Below are 18,755 nucleotides of genomic sequence, written 5' to 3'. Positions count from 1 at the left end.
GCCGGGTGGTCTGACAATTACAGAAACCCATCGCCACAATAAGAGTCGTCATTACCAAACTGCTGAGAGTTCTACATCAGTGTGGTTTCCGCTTGCCGCTTTCGGTCATCTTTCCCCTCCCCATTTCCCCTCAGCTCCCACCCCCAGATCGGGTACCCAGCCAGCGGTGTCAAGCACTTTTGGACATCTTCCTGACGTGAAAGGCGCCTTATGAATCTGAAATTGTATTGTATTCTTCTGTTATGCATCGTTCTGCGGTGAGGCTTTAGAGTAAGTCCCTTTAAACCCACCGTCCTCTTCTAATCAACAGCTACTGAGGAGGCCAAGAGAATGCTCGTGACAGATGAAACCGTCAACAGTTTCCGAGTGACCTGGCAGCCCGCACCTGGCAAAGTGCTTCACTACAGAGTCAGCTACCGTCCCGCCTCGGGGGGAAGGACCATCGCGACCAAGATCCCGCCACACCTGACCTCCACCGTCTTACGTCGTCTCAGCCCGCAAACCACGTATGACGTGAACGTCAGTCCTATGTACAAACACGGAGAAGGGAAACTACGATTTAGCCAGGGTACCACAGGTGAGGCTCGGCCAAACGGTATGTCTGGGCAGGACTACAGGTGTGTTGGGGTGGGGGCTACATATGAGTGTACATTTGAATTTGGGACAGGACTGGGGTGGATAACAATATGATGATGATAATAATTATTATCAGATACAATTTTTATTATTTTGGCAATCATAATAATTATTCAAACAACAAAAGAATACCAATAATAATATTGTGTTGGTATTATCATACTTAATAAATAATAATTACATACAATATATATTATATGGAATAATATTTATATATTTCATATATAAATATACATTATATTCAAATATATAAGTATATAATATATACAGTAAACTCCTGATAATCTGACCCTGGCTCTACCACTTAAATCATTTCCCTGTCAGTATCCTGATCATCATTTATTTATGTATTTGTACTATGCCTAACTCGCCACTCCTGATAACTCGTCACTGAGACCTCTTCCCTTGGAGTGACGTGTTATCAATAATAATAATAAATGTTATTATTTATAGAAGTGTAAATTGTATTGTTCCTATTATCATGGCAATGCTTATTATAATAATAATAATCATTGCTGTTATTCTAATTTAAAAAATAGTAATAATTTGGTCTCTCAATCCACGACTGTTTGTGGGACACTGCCGTGTGCAATTGGCTGCCACGATTCGCCCATAAAATATGGAGTCAATTCACCGTATATCCTGTGAAGCGCTTTGAGAAGGCTCGAAGACGGAATAAGGCACTATATCAAATGCACGGATTATTATTATTATTCATTTCAATTTGTAATCCTTGTTATAATTATTATTATTGCAATATTTTTATCACTATTGTCATTGTTATGACTGTTTGTATTAAAATGGTTAATTTCTCTTTCTCACAGCTTCGCCTTACAAACCACCACAAAACCTACAAACCTCCGACCCCCAAAAGACCAGTTTCCGAGTGACGTGGGACCCAGCCCCAGGGGAGGTTCGTGGCTACAGGATTACCTACTACCCACTGGATGATGAGCAGCAACAGGAACAAATGGAGCTGGGACCCTACGACACAACCGTGGTGCTGGAGGAGCTCAAGTAAGCGAGAGAACACCTGAGCTTATGACTAGCATTAAAGTCGACAACTAGTGATAAACGTGGCCATGACTTACTCCCCCTCCCTTGCCTTGTTGAAGGCCAGTCTCAAGACCCTCCTCTTCGACTGCACCTTTGGTCACCCTCCTACCCCTACCCTCCCCACCCTCTGCCCCTCCTGATCCCACCCTCCAGCTCGGGTGTACATCCTTGACTGTCCATTGCTTTGGGATGTCCTCCCACTATACAGTGTAATTTGTTGTTGTGATAAATTCGGCCAAGACTATTGATAAACTCAATCAGGACTATTGGTAAGCTCGGTCACAACTATTGATACACTTGGCCTCGACTAGCGATAAACTCAGCCATGACCAGAGGTCTGGAACTCTACCATGGAGAGGCCATCATTCACCCCCACAACCCAGTACAACTGGGAAACAGACCATTCAGCTCAACCATTCTGTGCTGGTGTTTATAGTCCACACGAGTCTTCACCGATTCCTTACTCCCTCCTGCACCCTTCTATTCCCCACTCCCTCATGTGAAGGTCTAGCTCCCTCTTGAATACATCTACACTATCTAATTCAACCACTGCTTCAGGCAGTGAGTTCCACAATCTCACTACCCTCTGCGTGAAATAGTTCCTCCTAAATTCTCTTTTAGATCCCTCCCAGTCACTATCTTATACTTGTGTCCTCTGGTTACAGACGCCCCCAACAAGTGGAAGCAGCCCATTTATGTTAACCTTATCAAACCCTTTTATAATTTTAAACACTTCTATTAGGTTCCCCCCTCTTCTCTAGCAAAAAAAATACCTAATCTATCCTGACAGGAGTAACCTACCATCCCTCATATCATCCTATGCTGTACTCTCTCGATCACTGCTGTACTGTAAAGACCAGAATTGGAAACAGTACAACAAATGTGGTCTATAAATTCAATATGACGTCTTCATTAGGAAATAATTATTGCATTTGAAATAGCGCCTTATTATGTCTTGAGACATGCAAACTACTCTACAGAATGTACTGTAAAGTGGATTGACTGTATATTTTGTGGATGAAACGTGGCAGTCAATTGCGCACAGCAGCGTCCCACAAACATCCACGGATTGAGTGATCACATTATTATTATTATCATTTTTACCCCTCTGCTTTTAAAGCCCAAGACCCCACTGCCTTAGCAACCTGTGTAGCTACTTTTAGCGATTTATGGATTTGATTTTAGCGATTTATGGCTTTGTTCTACTGCTCTGAGGTTCCAAACCATTTTTGCATCAAATAATTCCATCATTTCAGGCCAACCTCAGCAGCCCTGCGAATTGCAGGAGCCAGAGCGGAGCCAGGCAACAAGACGGCTGGAAATTTAAGAACAATTTGACAGTAGGAGTAGTGGAGTTCTGTAGTATAATGGTTGGTGCGCTCGCCTCGCAAGCGAGAGGACCCGGGTTCGATTCCCAGACAGGCGAAACCTTAAGCAGGTTTCCTTACTCCGCACGCCTCTTACATAGCACTAAGTCAGAGCGCGGTTGTTAGTCGATTGGCAGATCACTTTCTGGGGATGATAAACCCTCCAAAATAAAATAATAAATTGGTCACTTCAATCCACGACTGTTTGTGGGGCACTGCTGTGCACAATTGGCTGCCGCATTTCGTCCACAAAATATACAGTCACTACACTTTTTAGTATATTCTTTGAAGCGCTTTGAGACAACAACAAAAGCAAAATTACATTTGTATAGCGCCTTCCACGTCGGGAGGAGGTCCCAAGGCACTGGAGAAATCACAAAGACGCTATAAGGCGTTATATCAAATGCAAGGATTATTATAGCAAGAAAAATAGCAGCGTCCAGCAAAATGAATATGATTACTATTTAACAAATGCGACTGATGGCAGCCCAGATTGTGAGTGAGTGAGCGAATGAGGGAGTGCTCAAATATGTGTTCGAGGTGGGGGGAGAGGGGGGATAAACGGTGATTGGGTGGAGAGTAGTTGTTTGGAGGAGAGAAAGGAGTCTGGCCCCTGGCTTACCATTATTTGGTGCAGTCTACCTTATTACCCTGCGTTACATCAAGGCTGTCTGATAGCTGCTGTTGTTTTTACCTGAAATCTTTGCCCAGCGCTTAATAACAGCTGAACAACAGTCACCAGAACTGAGCTGGAACCTGATCCAACAGCAATTATTGCACGTCGCCCCTCGATCCCTATAAAAATGTTTCCTGATTGCTTGGCCTGTTTTTCATTAAGAGATGAAATGATGTAGCCTTACACTCTTTTTACATATGTATATATGATATATGTGTGTATAATCATTTCCTCAAACCATTTTTTTTCTCCTTTGGTCATCTACTGGAATTCTCTCTCACTCTGTCTCACGCTCTCTTTCTCCATTCTGATCTTAAATTACTTTCGAAATTGGGTCACTTCCCACAGGTGCAATTACTGCATCTCTGTTGCTCTTTCTGCACTTTGCAAGTGCCAGATTTGGATTGTTAGTAAGGGGGGAGAGGGGAAAAGAGAGGCGAGGGAGAAGAGGGTGTTGGGGGAGAAGGAGGAGAAGGGAGATGGAGGAGAAGGGAGAGGGAGGAGAAGGAGAAGGAAGCAGAGGAGAAGGAGTGGAGTCCTGTAGCTCAGTGGTTAGAGCACTCGCTTTGCAAGTGAGAGACCCGAGTTCAATTCCAGGCAGAGGGCGAAACCTTGGGCAAGTTTCCTTACTCCACACAGAGCCTAATAATAATCCCTCCAAAACCAAAAACAATAATAAATTGGTCATTTTCAATCTACGACTGTTTGTGGGACATTGCTGTGCGCAATTGGCTGCCGCGTTCGCCCACAAATATACAGTCAATTCACTTTACAGTGTGTTCTGTGAAGCGCTTTGGGACGTCCTCCCGACGTGAAAAGCGCTATATCAAATGCAAGGATTATTATTATTATTATTAAGGAAGCAGAGGAGAGGAAAGCGGAGGAGAGGAGAGCTTAAGACCCTGAGATAAACTCTGCGGCTCATAAGGAAGTTATCATACTCAATATATTAACTTAATAGCCTATTATTACTGTCATTATTATTATTTTTTAACTGCGTCTGCCTGTCAATCAAATGCATTCAGTGTTCTCAAGCAGACGGTGCCACTGTGTGTTGGCAATGCAGTCAGCATGACAATTGGACTATTCTCCTTGGGAGGTCGAGGGGAAGGAAAGGAGGTAATTGCGAGGTGGGGAGTAAATGTGCTAGTTACAAGGTGACGTGTTTGGCAACGGAAAGTCAGAACCGATTCAACCCTCTGTGGCGGTCTCTAGTCTAGTTCCTGAGCCAGGTGGGTCCGCAGTATTCCAGGGCTAATGACTCAAGAGTCCAACCTGGCTCTTCAGCCGGACCTGGAAGGGCAGACCAGTCACTGGGGGTAGGGAATCATCCCACTGAACTCCCTAAAAGGTAGGGCGGTCCTGCCTGGACAAGCAGCAGGAAAGCTTGCCAGACAGTGCTCTCAATGGCAAACTATGTGGTTTTAGCTGGTTAGGCTTATGCAGTTACACCAACGCACACCCTGGGTTCCCCAAGCCTTAGTTTTTGCCAACCTGCGCCTAATACTTTCCGGATTAGGTAAGCAGGATGTGTCCCTCCAGGGAGAGAGAGCGCATTCCATTCCAATACACGTGTACATGAAATTCTTTGGTTTGGATATTTTTAAGCATGGTGATGGGTTTCCACATGCGTCAGGCACCTGACTGACCAAATTCACCATCTCCCTAACAATTTACATTTATACAACACCTTTCACTTTGGGCGGACATCTCAAAGCCACTTTGTGGGATATACTGTAAAGTATAGTGGCTGTGTAGTTCGTAGGCGAACACGGTACCTGATTTGCACACAGCAAAATCCCACCAATTTTATTTGGACAGGATACTTGGAAAGGCGCCCTTCTCCTTTTGAGTAGTGTTAGGGGTCTCTCATGCCCACCTGAACAAGCACAGATGGGACCTGGCTTTAACATGTTTCTCGAAGTGCTTCACACCGCTGAGCGACAGCATGATCGGGTGAGCAGGCGAGCTTGGAGGTGGGGGGTGAGGCAGCTGAGGAGGGGCGGGGAGTCGATCAAAAGCAAAACAACAATAAAATTACATTTGTAAAGTGCCTTTCAGATCGGGAGGACATCCCAAGGTGCTGGACAGTCAGAGTTTTGGACTCTAGCTGAGAGTCGGGGAGGGTAGGGGCGGAGGGGAAGCAGGGTGATCGAAATCATGGTCGAAGAGGAGGGTTTTGAGACGGGTTTTGAAGGAGGCAAGGTAGAGGGTGAGGTGGAGGGACTGCGGAATGGAGTTCCCGAGGGTGAGAACAGACTGGCAGAAGGTCTGTCCGCCAATGGTGGGGTAAGTGAGGCGGGAGACGTGTAGCAGACTGGTGCCTATTGAGCGGAGGGAGTGAGCAGGAAATATGGGGGGTTAGGAGGTCACAGAGGTAGGGGGGAACAAAGCCATGGACGGTTTTGAAGGTGAGGACCAAGATCTTGAACTGTATCCTCTGTGAAAGGTCGAAAAACAAGGTTGAAATATCTTAAGGTTTTTTTATTCTTAGGCAACAGGCGATACAGCTCAGAAACTGGCCATTCCAGTCTGACTGCTGTTTATACTCCAACCAGGACCATCCTAGATCCTAACCCTCGTCCCATATCCCAGCTTTCTTCCCCATATACCTCAAATGTATTCTCTCTTAACCATGTGTATGGAACAGTCTCCCTAACTTGTATGGAACAGGCTTCCTAGGATGTCAGGGTATTAAGGGATACTGGACAAAGGCAGGTAATTGGACTTGAGGTACAGATCAGCCATGATCTTATAGAATGGATATAGGCTGCAGACTTCTGAAGAGTTGAATTTAAGAGTCTCCGAGCCCAAATTACAACAACAAAATTACATTTGTAAAGCGCTTTTCACGTCAGGAAGATGTCCCAAGGCGCTGAAATTACTGAGAGATCCAAAAACCATACGAATGGTTTTTGCTTTTTGAGTTTGGACTGTGCACTCTCTCCCCCTTCACCCGCCCCCCTCCCACCTCCCTCCAGAGGAACACACCCAGATCATCTAATCCCATAATCCTTTAAGATGCAGGTTGGCAAGAGCCGAACCTTGGCGGAGAGTGCATTAATCAAACCATTGAGAGCTCTAAGTAGCAAACTTTTCCCGATAGGACCACCCTATCCATTAGAGTTTTGGCTTTCAGGGTTAACAGGAGCAGAGTGGAAAGAATCCCAGCTCTTCCCCAATAGGAATTCTTCCTATTCAGTTCTGCTCCTCCAAGGTCTGCTGATGAGCCAGAATTGCTTTCCATAATCAGCAGTGCCATGGAGTACTGTGGACCCGGCTGGCTGAGGAATGGGATGACTGAGGCCAATGATATTCCATTGCCAGGTGTTTCAGCCAACTCAGCCCCTTGTTTACCCCCCTTTTCCCCCAGGAGAATTATTTGGTTATTACACATCTGTCAAGCGCGGGTTTGAGCCCTCACTTGAACCTCAGCAGGTAGGGATTCATCACATCCAGGCTCGATCATGCTATTTCTTTGCTTGTCGGTCTTCCCAACTATTCCCTCCACAAGCTGCAGATCATTTGGAGCTCTGCAGCTCGTGTCGCCTCCCAAACCACCATGAATCCATCACCGCCATTCTCGCCCGGCTCCACTGGCTCCCCATTCCCCAGAGGATCGAGGTCAAAATTCAGTTTCAAAGCCCTCCGTGGCCTTGCTCCTCTCTAATTCTGTGGCCTGCTAACCCCATGCCAGCCATTCCACTCCCTCCGCTCAGCGGACTCTGGCCTGCTCAATGTCCTCCACCCTGCTCACCCCACCATCGGAGGTCGGGCTTTCAACCTTTCTGCCCCATCTTTTGAAATCCCATCCAAGGAAGGAGGAGGGGAGGGGGAGGTTGAGGGAGAGGTTGAGAATGTTGACCCAAGGCAGGATAAAGTAGGTATTTTTTCTATACTGTGAAAGGCACCATATAATCGTAAGTTGTTGTTTATTTGCTCCCTCTCTTTGCCTCTTTGTGCAGGGCTGACACCACGTACAAAGTGGCCGTGTCGGGGATGTTTCAGGACGGGGAGAGCCTGCCTTTGCTGGGGCAGGAGCACACCACCCTGTCTGAGGACAGCGGCGTGCCTCCACTGGGGCCTCCAGGTAAGGGACGATCTGCGTACACTCCGCACCACTCCAGAAGGACCTCAGTCTGGTCCAGATGGAGTTTAATGCACTCCGGGTTGCCCCTCGCTCCATTCCGAACAAACCTCAATCTATTCTAGATGGAGAACGCTTTACTCTAGTCATGATAGCTGCCCTATTATCTAAAACAAAATAGATATAATCATCATTTCTTGAAGACCTGTTAGATATTGTAATGGTGTCACAACTTTTTGGTCACCCTGATTAAGATGGAAAGTCTTCAATTACAAGTAGGTGTTTGTTCTTCAGAACGTATGAAACAATCGCATCGTCCAAATTAAGCACAAAAAAAAGGTCTTAAAGGCTGAGATTAGCTGGAATTTCAGGTCTGAGGTACTCACAGTAACTCAGACTTTATAGACCTTCTGCATGAACTGATGTCAATCAATAAGGAATCAGAAACATTCCATCTCTCACACCATTTCTCACACCACTCAACCTCTTACTCCATTTGATCTCTCACCACTTGAACCCTCATCACACAATCTCTCACACTATTTGATCTCTCACATCTGATCTCTCAATCTCAATTTTTCACTACTTGATCTCTCAAACCACTCAATTACCCACACCACTCCTTCTCCTACCCCTCAATCTCTCACCCACCAATCAATCTTTCACACTTATCTCTCTCACTTTTGATCTCTCACTCTTATATCTCATTCTCCTTAATCTCTCACACCACTCGATCTCTCATTTACTCAATTGTTCGCACAGTTGATCTCCCACCTGATCTCTCACGCTCAATCTCACTTGCTTGATCTCTCACACTGCATCTCTCTCACATTTGATCTCTCACATTCAATCTCTCGCACACCATCCTTTTCCCATCTGATCTGTTACACTCGTTTCTCGCATTGAATCTCTCGCATTTCTCAAGGATAGTGGCTATCCTCCTTGTGTGGGGGGAGATGGGTGGGATCTCCTTGGAGCTGAACTGCCTCTGAGGTGACATGTTTGGCAATGGAACGTCAGGATCAATTGCACCCTCTGTGACGGATTGCCTCAGAATAGAAGTGGACATTTGCGGGTGGGATTCCCGAGAAGACGTGAAATCCTGTTTGGAAATTTGGAGTGTTGGAAACCCTGCTCCTTACTCTCCTCTCCTCTATTTGGCCTCTCTCTTCCTCTCCTCTCCCACAGGCACTCTGACAATGTTCTCTTTCTCCCTGTTTGACACTTTAAAATATGGATTGTGTTTTTTGTACAGTGGAGGAGAATCTCTCTCCTCCTGTCTCTCTCTCTCTCTCTCTCTCCCTCCCCTTTAATTCCACAGGTTCCTCTGGAAGGAGCACATTCCCAACGTGAGCATTTTTGGCCACTTTTTACCCAAATAACCAAACAAACCCAGCAGGAGCGGACGAGCGGAGAATACACGAGTGGCAATCCATGGAGTGGGATGTGTGCTGGCTCCCAGATAATCAGAGGAGTCCGTTCCTCTGCGCGGCAAAGCCATGGGGAGAGGAGAGGGAGGGGGCGGTGGGGGGAGTGGAGGAGGAGTAGAAGATAGCCTTCCGGCTGCTCGCAGTCGCCCGGATCTTTATGATAAAGGGATTCACGGGAAGGGTTCAATAAACGTCCATGCCAAACCCTCCTCTGCTTCTTGTGGTTATTTTCTGGGAGGGAGGGGAGTGTGTGCTGATGTTTCATTTTGCTTCGCAGTGCGCTCACTCTCGACTCCATGTCGCTGTTGTTGTCGGCATTATTTTCCCACTCGGGGAATCTTGTTGCCTGTGTTTCTTTTTTTTTTGTATCCAGCGGTTTTGCCTTGTAGATGTTCTGCTCCCTGGGCATTCGGATTCTTCTGCCAAATCTTCACCCTTCGTTGTTTTTCTTCGCACCAAAACTTTTCTTTGTCGGTTTCATAGCGTCGTGCTTTGTTGCCGGTTGTGGGTTGGATTGAGTGGGGTTTGGGTTAAGGGAGGAAAGGGAGGATATATTCCAAATTAAGTTGCTCTGACCTTAGCAACATGTTCGCACACCCAGATAAATGATAAGTGTAGAGGGAGACTGGTCTTAAAGAGGGAGGAGGGAGTGAGAGAGGGAGCCTCTGGGTATTGAATGGTTAGCATTAATTCTCCAAAGCATTGGGGCTGTAGTTGGGTTCGGGGTCTTGCTGTCCAGCGAGATGGAGTACCATGACTTCCTAAGCCCGGGTGTCCGGACATGTTGCTCTGTGTTTGACTGTAATTTCCACGAGAATGTTTTTTTTTAATCCGTGTTGATGTTCACATCGTCTCGAAACGCTTTGTTATCGAGGTGGAAAGTGCCTGCGTAAGGCAACTTGGCCTTGTTTTGTATCTTAATTCCCGGGTACAAATCCCTCGGCTGTTGCGTGTGATTGTCATTTGTTTCTACGATCACTGTGGCTGTGTGTTCACTGTGCTCCCGGTTTGACGGCTCCTGTCGCTGTTAGGGATCCAGTGCAGCACCACGGCTGCTGCGGACATCCTGCTGCTGGTGGACGGATCCTGGAGTATCGGACGCCTGAACTTCCGACAGATCCGCAGCTTCATCGGCAAACTGATCCAGGTCTTCGATATCAGCCCCCAGAGGGTGCAGTTCGGTAAGAGCTGGCCCGGGAGAGGTTGGGGAGCCAGGCTTCGCGCATACATGTGTGTCGCTGTGTGTGTGTGAGAGAGACTGCTTGTGAGAGTGAGAAAGTGTGAGTGTGAAAGTTTGTGAGAGAGTGTGAACGGGAGAGTGAGCAAGAGTTTGTGTGTGAGAGAGAGAGAGGCAGAGTGAGAAAGAGAGTGTGTGATAGAAAGTGTTTGTATTTTCTGCAATGATGGCAAGGCGGCACAGACAGTGTTTTTTCCTCGGCCCCTGCTTGTCGCTCTGTGCCCACTATAACATTAACAAACAGTGTGATATTTTCCCACCACGGTGACCATTTTGTCGGTGCTCCCAGGTCTGGCCCAGTACAGTGGAGACCCGAGGACTGAGTGGAACCTGAATGCGCACAAGGACAAGAAGAGCTTACTGGCTGCTGCGGCAGCCTTACCTTACAAAGGAGGAAACACACTAACAGGTAGGCTCCACACAGCAATTTTCTCTTTCCCCTCTGCCTAGCCCTTCCACATACAGTGCACTATCTCTCTCCACTCCGCTGGTCAATATAGCCTGGCTCATTGGTAGCACTCTCGCCTTGCAATCAAAGGATTGTTGGCTCAAGTGAGATAGAGAGAAAGAAAGGGACTTGGAATCACATTGTCTAAGCTGACACTCCAGCACAGTGGTGGGGGTGAGTGTTGCTTTGTCGGAGGTGCCCTCCTCGGGATGAGATGTTCAACCAAGGTCTTGTCTGCCTGCCCAGGTGGACGTTAAAGATCCCGTGGCACTATTCGAAAAGAGAAGGGAGTTTCTCTCTCCCGATGTCCCGGCGGACATTCCCTCCAGATCAAAAAATCGGTCATTCATTTCACGGCCGTTTTGGGACGTCGCTGAGTGCAAATTGGCTGCTTTTTTTTTCACCAAATACACCCTCACTGCATTTTTTTTTTAGTAATTCCCATGAAGCGGTTTGAGACGTCCTCTCAACGTGAAATGCGCTGTTTCATTATTATTCAGGAGCAGGCGATAATAATAATTTTATCCTTTGCAGTTGATACAGTGCCTTAGCATGGCAGTTTCTGTCTCCCAGTGTCCTCACCAACAGTCTCCCAGATAATATATACAGTCAATTCACTTAACAGTATTTTCTGTGAAGCGCTTTGAGATGTCTCAACGGCGTGATAAGGTGCTGTATCCAATGCAAGGATTATTATTATCATTATTATTGTGAATAAGTCATTCTTCCAAACGTGATAATGCGCAATATAAACGCAATTTGCTGTTGGCATTGTTGACGTTGACTCGTGGCTGTGTGTCTGTTCACCTATAAAATACGCGGTTATGTTCTAGAATTCCCAATTTTTTAAAATTAAGATAGTGTGGTTTCCTTTACTTGTTGTAGGTTGATTCACAGTAAATAATTGGAACAATTGTGTTTTTTTTTCTCTCACTTTTTCACCCCACACATCTTTTTTTCTTGTCTCTCTTCTTTCTCAATTCCCTTCGCTCACTCCCCCCATCCTTCTCTCTCCGCCTCTCCCTCTCTCTCCCCTTCTCTGTCTCACTCTGCTTTCCTCTCTCTCTCCCTCTCCCCCCGCTCCCTTCTCTCTTCCTTCTCTCACCGACTCTTTCCCCTTCTTTCTTTCTCTCTCTCTATCTCACTTTGCCTTCTTCTCTCTCCCCTCACTCCCTGCGCTCCCTCTCTCTCTCTTATCCCTTCCTTGCTCTCTCTCCCACACTCTCCCTCTTCCCTTCCCTTCTCTCTCTAACTACCATTGCCCCTCTCTCCCATCTCTCCCTATATCTCTCCCCCACTTTCTCTCTCTCCCCCCCGTCTCTTGGCAATGCCAGGCCTGGCTCTCAGCTACATCTTACAGAACAATTTCCGGGAGGATGCAGGAGCTCGGCCATTCGCTCGGAAGATCGGTGTGCTGATCACAGACGGCAAGTCTCAGGATGATGTGTCCATCCCCTCCGAAAGTCTGCGTGACCTTGGAGTGGAGCTTTACGCTGTTGGTAAGTGGGGGCAGCGACAACCGCCTATATACAGAAGCCCAGAACTCCAAGTAAAATACTAACATGGTGGCCAACCTGATCTCCCCTGCCCCCCCAATCCCACACCCTAGGGGAAATATACTGACCCTCATTGGGGGCTAAATAATGTGACTTTCGATGAGAACAAAGGTGTTGAACTTGAGCTGCTGGGGGATGGGGGATCCAATGGAGCCGAGAAAGGTTGGAGGTGATGGGTTTGCGGAGCTTGGTGTGGGAGAGGCCATGGGTGGCAGGGTTCTGGATGATCTGCAGTTTGTGTAGGGAACAGTTGGGGTGTCCAGTGGGAGGTTGACATGGTCACGCCTGGTGTGGATGAGAGTCTCGGTGGCCTGGGATGGATGGGGGGGGAGAGGGAGTGCTGGAGGCTGGCATTGTTATGGAGGTGAGCAAAATCTGAGTGGGTAAGAGCCCAGATGTGGGGTTCAAAGGACAAACACAATGAGTCGAAAGGTCATCTTCGTTTTCTTCACTCGACCCTATGTTGCGATCTTCCCCCTCAGGTATCAAGAATGCAGATGTCATTGAGCTGCGACAGATTGCCACAGACCCCGACAGCATCCACATGTACAACGTGGCGGACTTCGCTCTCCTGACGGAAATCGTGGATGACCTGAGCAGGAACCTGTGCGATAGTGTGAAGAGCGGAGGTGAGGAATCCAGAAGGTCACCAGCTTGGTGACCCTCATCACCCACCCTCATAATGCACTTTGGTAGCAAGCACCTGAGTCAGATGATCATGGGTTCAATTCCCCCCCAATTCGGGGCCCTAAGTCGCTTTCAGACACTGCGATCCGAAATTCTGGAACACTCTCCCTCTATCCCTCTGCCTTGCCCCCTTCCTTCCCCATCTTCAGGTCGCGCCTGAAGACCTTCCAGCCGTGCCGATGGTTACCTTCCCCCTCCCTCCGGCTTGGCATTGGGCCCTTCCATTGTCAAGCGCTCTGAGACGCTGTGTTAATGCAAATTGTTCTTGTTGAATTTGAGACCAGTCCAGGCTGACGCTTCAATGCAGTGCTGGAGGGGAATGCTGAATTGTCAGAAATCCCAGAGGGAATGGAAACACAAGAATTACGCTCACAATGTTCTGCATTGTCATTGTTCCTCCCTCTCCCCTCCCACCACCCCCACTCACCGCTGTAGCCAACGTGGAAGCCCCGACTAACCTCGAGATGTCTGAAGTCACACCTGGTTCCTTCCGGGTGACGTGGGACCATGGAGCGAGTGTGGACCGTTACCGAGTGGAGTACCAACGCGTTGCAGGAGGTCCCACAGAGCAGGTCAGTCTCTGTTCTCATTATGTGGATTTATACGAGGCATCGACAAGCCCTCCGCGAGCGATTCAAGAGTTCAGTGGCTGGCAATTTCGCTTCTCTGTCACGAGGTCGTGAGTTCAAGCCCCCACTTCGGGGACTTTAAACTCACCCAAATCCAGGCTGACGCTCCCAATACAGCCCTGGGTAGTGGGGGGGGGGGGGGGTACTCTGCATTGCAGTCCTGTAGCTCAGTGGTTAGAGCACTCGCCTTGCAAGTGAGATGACCCAGGTTCGATTCCCGTAGGGTGAAACATTGGGCAAGTTCCTTTACTCCACGCTTCTGTTTACCAGCAGCAAGTAGCAACCTGACTGTTAGTCGATTGGCGGATTCCTTTTCTGGGAGTAATAATCACTTCCATAAATAATAATAATAATTTGTTCACTTCAATCCACGACTGTTTGTGGGACGCTGCTGTGGGCAATTGGCTGCCCCGTTTCGCCCACAAAATGTACAGTCAATTCACTTTACAGTGCTCTGTGAAGTGCTTTGGGACGTCCTCCCGACTTGAAAAGCGCTATATCAAATGCAAGGATTATTATTATTATTATTACAGTGAGACGTAGAACAGAGGCACCATCCGAACCTGTTCGTACATGTGCTAAGTATTCCGCGGCACTTTTGGAAAAAGAGATGGGAGTTTTTCCCGGATTAAAAAAAAATGGTCACCTGGGTCATGGCTGTTTGTGGGGCGTTGCTGTGTACAAATTGGCTGCTGCGTTTCACCAACATAAAGGTCACTGCACTTAACAAAAAAAATCCAGTAAAGTGTTTTCAAGCGATCTCTTGATATGTACCAAATGGAAGGATTAGTATTATACTGGTGGTGGGTCCCTGAGTTAACTAAAGTTCCCTCCCCCTGCACCGCTGTGTTTAGGAATAATGTGATTTTGACCCCTTTTCTACGATGCTGTAATTATAGATAATTTGTTGATATTTCAGGTGCTGGTAAACGGCAGGACCACGAGTGTGGTTCTGACTGATCTGTTCCCAGAAACACAGTACAACGTCAATGTCTACAGCCTTCTCGAGGGAGAAGTCAGTGAGCCACTGAGGGGATCTGAAACCACTCGTGAGTTTCTTCTTCTCTAAAATAATTCTAAAAATAATTTGGTTACTCAATCCATGACTGCTTGTGGGACGCTGCTGTGCGCAATTGGCTGCCGTGTTTCGCCCACAAAGTATGCAGTCAATTTGCTTTACAGTATATTGTGTGAAGCGCACTGAGACGTCTTGCAGACGTGATAAGGAGCTATATCAAATGCAAGGCTTATTATTAAAATCTTACGAAGCGCTTTGGGGAAAGAGCTCTTGCAAATGTCAGGCCTAATTATTTGTTTGTTTGTTTGTTTGCTTGTGCTTGTTTGCAGTGTCGATTCCCTCCGTGAGGAATTTCAATCTTTTCGACGTCACATCGTCTTCCATGAGAATGAGGTGGGATCCGGTGCCCGATGCCTCTGGTTACCTGATCCAGTATGCCCCAATCAACGCCAATGTCCCAGTGGGGCAGAAAGAGGTAAAGCCAGGCCATAAACCTTTATTTATCTCTCTTTCTCACTTCCTGAGAACCCATTTATTGTCCTTTCTTTGCATCATTTCATTTTGTTGCCTTTGGGTTTTGCTCAGCATCCAACCTCAACTTCTGCAGCGCTCTGAGACGCTATTCTGCATAAAGAGCGCTGTATAAATGCAATGTTGTTGTCTGAAGGGTGATGTGCAAATACTGCAAAATAGACAGATTCCTTTGTTGCAACACTGTCCAAACAGGATAATATTCTTCTCTGACATGCAAGGCTATAGGGTAAGAGTTGGACTAATTGGATTGCTCTTTCAAAGAGCTGGCACAAGCACGATGGGCCGAATGGCCTCCTTCTGAGCTGCATGATTCTATTATTCTGTGATTCTATGACATCCACGATTCAACAATCCAAAAAGCCCATAATCTAAGATGACACTCCAGTGCATTGTCAGAGGTGCTATCCTTCAGATGAGACATTAAGCCGAGGTCTTGTCTGCCTGATAAGGTGGACATTAAAGATCCCATGGCACTGTTCTAAAAGAGAAGGGAGTTTCTCCCAGTGTCCTGGCCAACAATCCTCCAAATAAAATTGGTCGCTCACTCCATGCTGTTTATGGGACATTGTTGGCTGCCACATTTTGCCCCCGTCAATTCACTTTACAGTATACCCTGTGAAGCATTTTGAGACGTCTCGAAGATGTGATAAGGCGCAAGATCAAACGCAAAGATTATTATTATTATTAATTTACATTTATAAAGCGCCTGTCTTTTGGGAGGATGTCTCAAACCGCTCACAGTATTCACTGTAAAATTGTGGTTTTTTTATAGGCAGCCAATTTGCACACATCGACGTCCCTCAAACAGCCTTTCATAGTGAAAAGTCTTGTGAGAGTTTAGTAGAATTATTTCTTTCACACACATACAGGTTTACTGGGACGTTAAATGTCCTGCCAAGTAACGTGGTAGAGGCAGAGTCCATTATGGGCTTCAAGAGGGAAGTAGTCAGGTATATAAAGGATAGAGGCTTGAAGGAGTGTGAGCATAAGGACAGTGGGATTGAATGAGAGCCAGTGGGGACTTGATGGGCCAAATGACCTCCTTCTGCACTGTACATCTCTATGGTTCTATGGTTCCAAACACCAGATCTTGTAAATAGTTTTCAGTTCAGATCATTTCTGGTTGTATCCCTGTGTTATTGAAAAGAAGAGGCAGGCTGGTGTGGTGGGGGCCTGTTAAACTTCAGCCCAACTGTAGTAAAGTCTTTATGGAGTGTACAAGACATTAGAAAGTGATATAGAGCTCCTGCTTCGCCTTCACTTTTGTACTTTTGGCTGGGTTAAGTAGGAAAATTCAGCGTCACTTAAAACAAATTAACAGTGCAAATATTCTCTCACTTTTCAGCCAGGGAAATGGTCAGAAAGGATCCACACAGCCTGGTCCTACGATTCTATGATGTTTATTTGGTCCCCACCGCCTTGTGAATGACTCAGGCAGACGTACTGATAACAACAACTTGTCAGCCAGGCTCAGTCAGTAGCCCTCTCGCCTCTGAGTGAGAAGGTTGTAGGTTCAAGCCCCCTCCCCCATGTCATGTCGGGCACTATGGAGTCCTGTAGCTCAGTTAGAGCACTTGCCTAGCAAGCGTGAGGCCGGGGTTCAATTCCCGCTAGGGCGAAACATTGAGCAAGTTTCCTTACTCCACGTGCCTCTGTTTATTTAGCAGTAAATAGGAACCGGGGGTAATAATTCCTTCAAAAAAATTAATAATAATAAATTGGTCACTCAATCCACGACTGTTTGTGGGACGCTGCTGTGCGCGATTGGCTGCAGCATTTCGGCCACAAAATATACAGTCAATTCACTTTACAGGATATTCTGTGAAGCGCTTTGACACATCTCAAAGATGTAATAAGGCGCTAAATCTAATGCAAGTATTATTATTGTTAACACATACACCGACGCAGTGCTGGGGAGTCTGCTTTGTCGGAGATGTTGTCCTTCGGATGAGTCATTAAACCAAGATCCCGCCTGCCTGTTCTGGCAGACATTAAAGGCGCTATTTGAAAAGAGAAGGGAGTTTCTCCCAGTATCCTGACAAAGAATTCCCCGAATAATATTGCTAACTCACTGTATGGCTATTGTGGGATTTTGCTGGATAAAAATTGGCTGCCATATTCACTTACAAATGCTGTCATTACACATTACAATTGGCCGCCGCATTTCACTTACAAAATATACGGTCAATTCACTTTACAATATATTCTGTGAAGCGATTTGAGATGTCTCGAAGACGTGATAAACCACTATATCAAATACAAGGATTATTATTTATTATTATCACAGTTAATCTTGTTAAGAACATAAGAAATAGGAGCAGGAATAGGCCATTCGGCCTCTCGAGCCTGTGCCACGCCATTTAATAAGTTCATGGCTGATCTTCTAACCTAATTCCATTTATCCGCCCTATCCCCATATCCCTTAATCCTCTATCCTTTAGAAATCTATCAACCTCAGTCTTGTGTATGTTCAAGGACTGAGCATCCATATCCTTCTGGGGTAGAGAATTCCATAAATTCATCACCCTCTGAGTGAAGAAATGTTTTCTCGTGTAGAGTAAAGGGTTTTGAGATGCCTCAACAATGTGGTTAGGCGCTATCTGAAATGCAAAGAATATTACATGATTATAACTTGCATTTATATCATGTCCTTCATTGTAGGATAACTTCTTGGTGAATTTTGCAGCGATGGGGGGTCGGATGCCGAGTGAGGGGGAGGGATTTTTTGGGGGTTGAGCCAGCCGTCTGACACACGAGGAAACCCATCACCATACTTCAAAATATCCAAACCAAACTGAGAATTTATACTCTGAAATTCTCCATGTCTAGAATAGAATGTCAAGAGCGCATCTGGACTGTAGTGCCTTACCACAGCTCTCCCTGGAAGGATGCTTCTTGCATACCCAATTCCTGAGAGTTGGCAAGAGCCAAGGCACACTGTGTGTTGGGGTAACTGTTGGAGTCTAACCAGTTGAAACCTCATGGCTTGCCGTTGGGAGCACTGTCTGGCAAGCTTCCCACTGCTTCCCACTGCTTGTCCTGTTAGGATCACCCTACCCCTTAGGGTTCTCTCGCACATGGTTAACAGGAAGTGAGTGAGAATCCCTGTCCCCTGTGACTGGTCTGTCTCTCCAAGTCCTGACAATGAGCCAGGTTGGCTGGGCTGTCATCAGTAGTGTTTTGGAGTACTGTGGATCTCAGAAACCCCAGCGAGAGAAACACACAAAGACAGTGAGAGAGATGTAACCACAGACATGATATCAGCCAAAGAGCTAATTTTATTGTTAGTGCAAGTCGCTGTGACAATCAGCGACTAGGGCAATCCAAGAGAATTTAGGAGGAACTACTTCACGTAGAGGTAGCGAGATTGTGGAACTCGCTGCCTGAAGTGGTG

At 46.6% G+C, this 18,755-nt stretch overlaps 1 protein-coding gene across 3 annotated transcripts in view; it reads left to right on the top strand.

Moving 5' to 3' along the window:
- Positions 1-18,755, top strand: part of col12a1a (collagen, type XII, alpha 1a) — a 152,836-nt gene that overhangs the window by 42,048 nt on the left and 92,033 nt on the right. For 2 of the 3 annotated variants that reach the window (XM_007906339.2, XM_007906340.2), the window contains exons 14-23: positions 311-577; positions 1,461-1,653; positions 7,701-7,825; positions 10,284-10,433; positions 10,779-10,898; positions 12,272-12,436; positions 12,976-13,122; positions 13,616-13,752; positions 14,729-14,858; positions 15,157-15,302. In XM_007906339.2, coding sequence (XP_007904530.2) covers positions 311-577; positions 1,461-1,653; positions 7,701-7,825; positions 10,284-10,433; positions 10,779-10,898; positions 12,272-12,436; positions 12,976-13,122; positions 13,616-13,752; positions 14,729-14,858; positions 15,157-15,302 — 1,580 coding nt within the window. The remainder of the gene's footprint in view (positions 1-310; positions 578-1,460; positions 1,654-7,700; positions 7,826-10,283; positions 10,434-10,778; positions 10,899-12,271; positions 12,437-12,975; positions 13,123-13,615; positions 13,753-14,728; positions 14,859-15,156; positions 15,303-18,755) is intronic. The other variant, XM_007906341.2, reaches the window with a different exon arrangement.

This window comes from Callorhinchus milii, unplaced genomic scaffold (genome assembly GCF_018977255.1).
Source record: "Callorhinchus milii isolate IMCB2004 unplaced genomic scaffold, IMCB_Cmil_1.0 Scaffold3, whole genome shotgun sequence".
Lineage (NCBI taxonomy): Eukaryota > Metazoa > Chordata > Chondrichthyes > Chimaeriformes > Callorhinchidae > Callorhinchus > Callorhinchus milii.
This window is presented reverse-complemented; position numbering and strand designations above follow the sequence as displayed.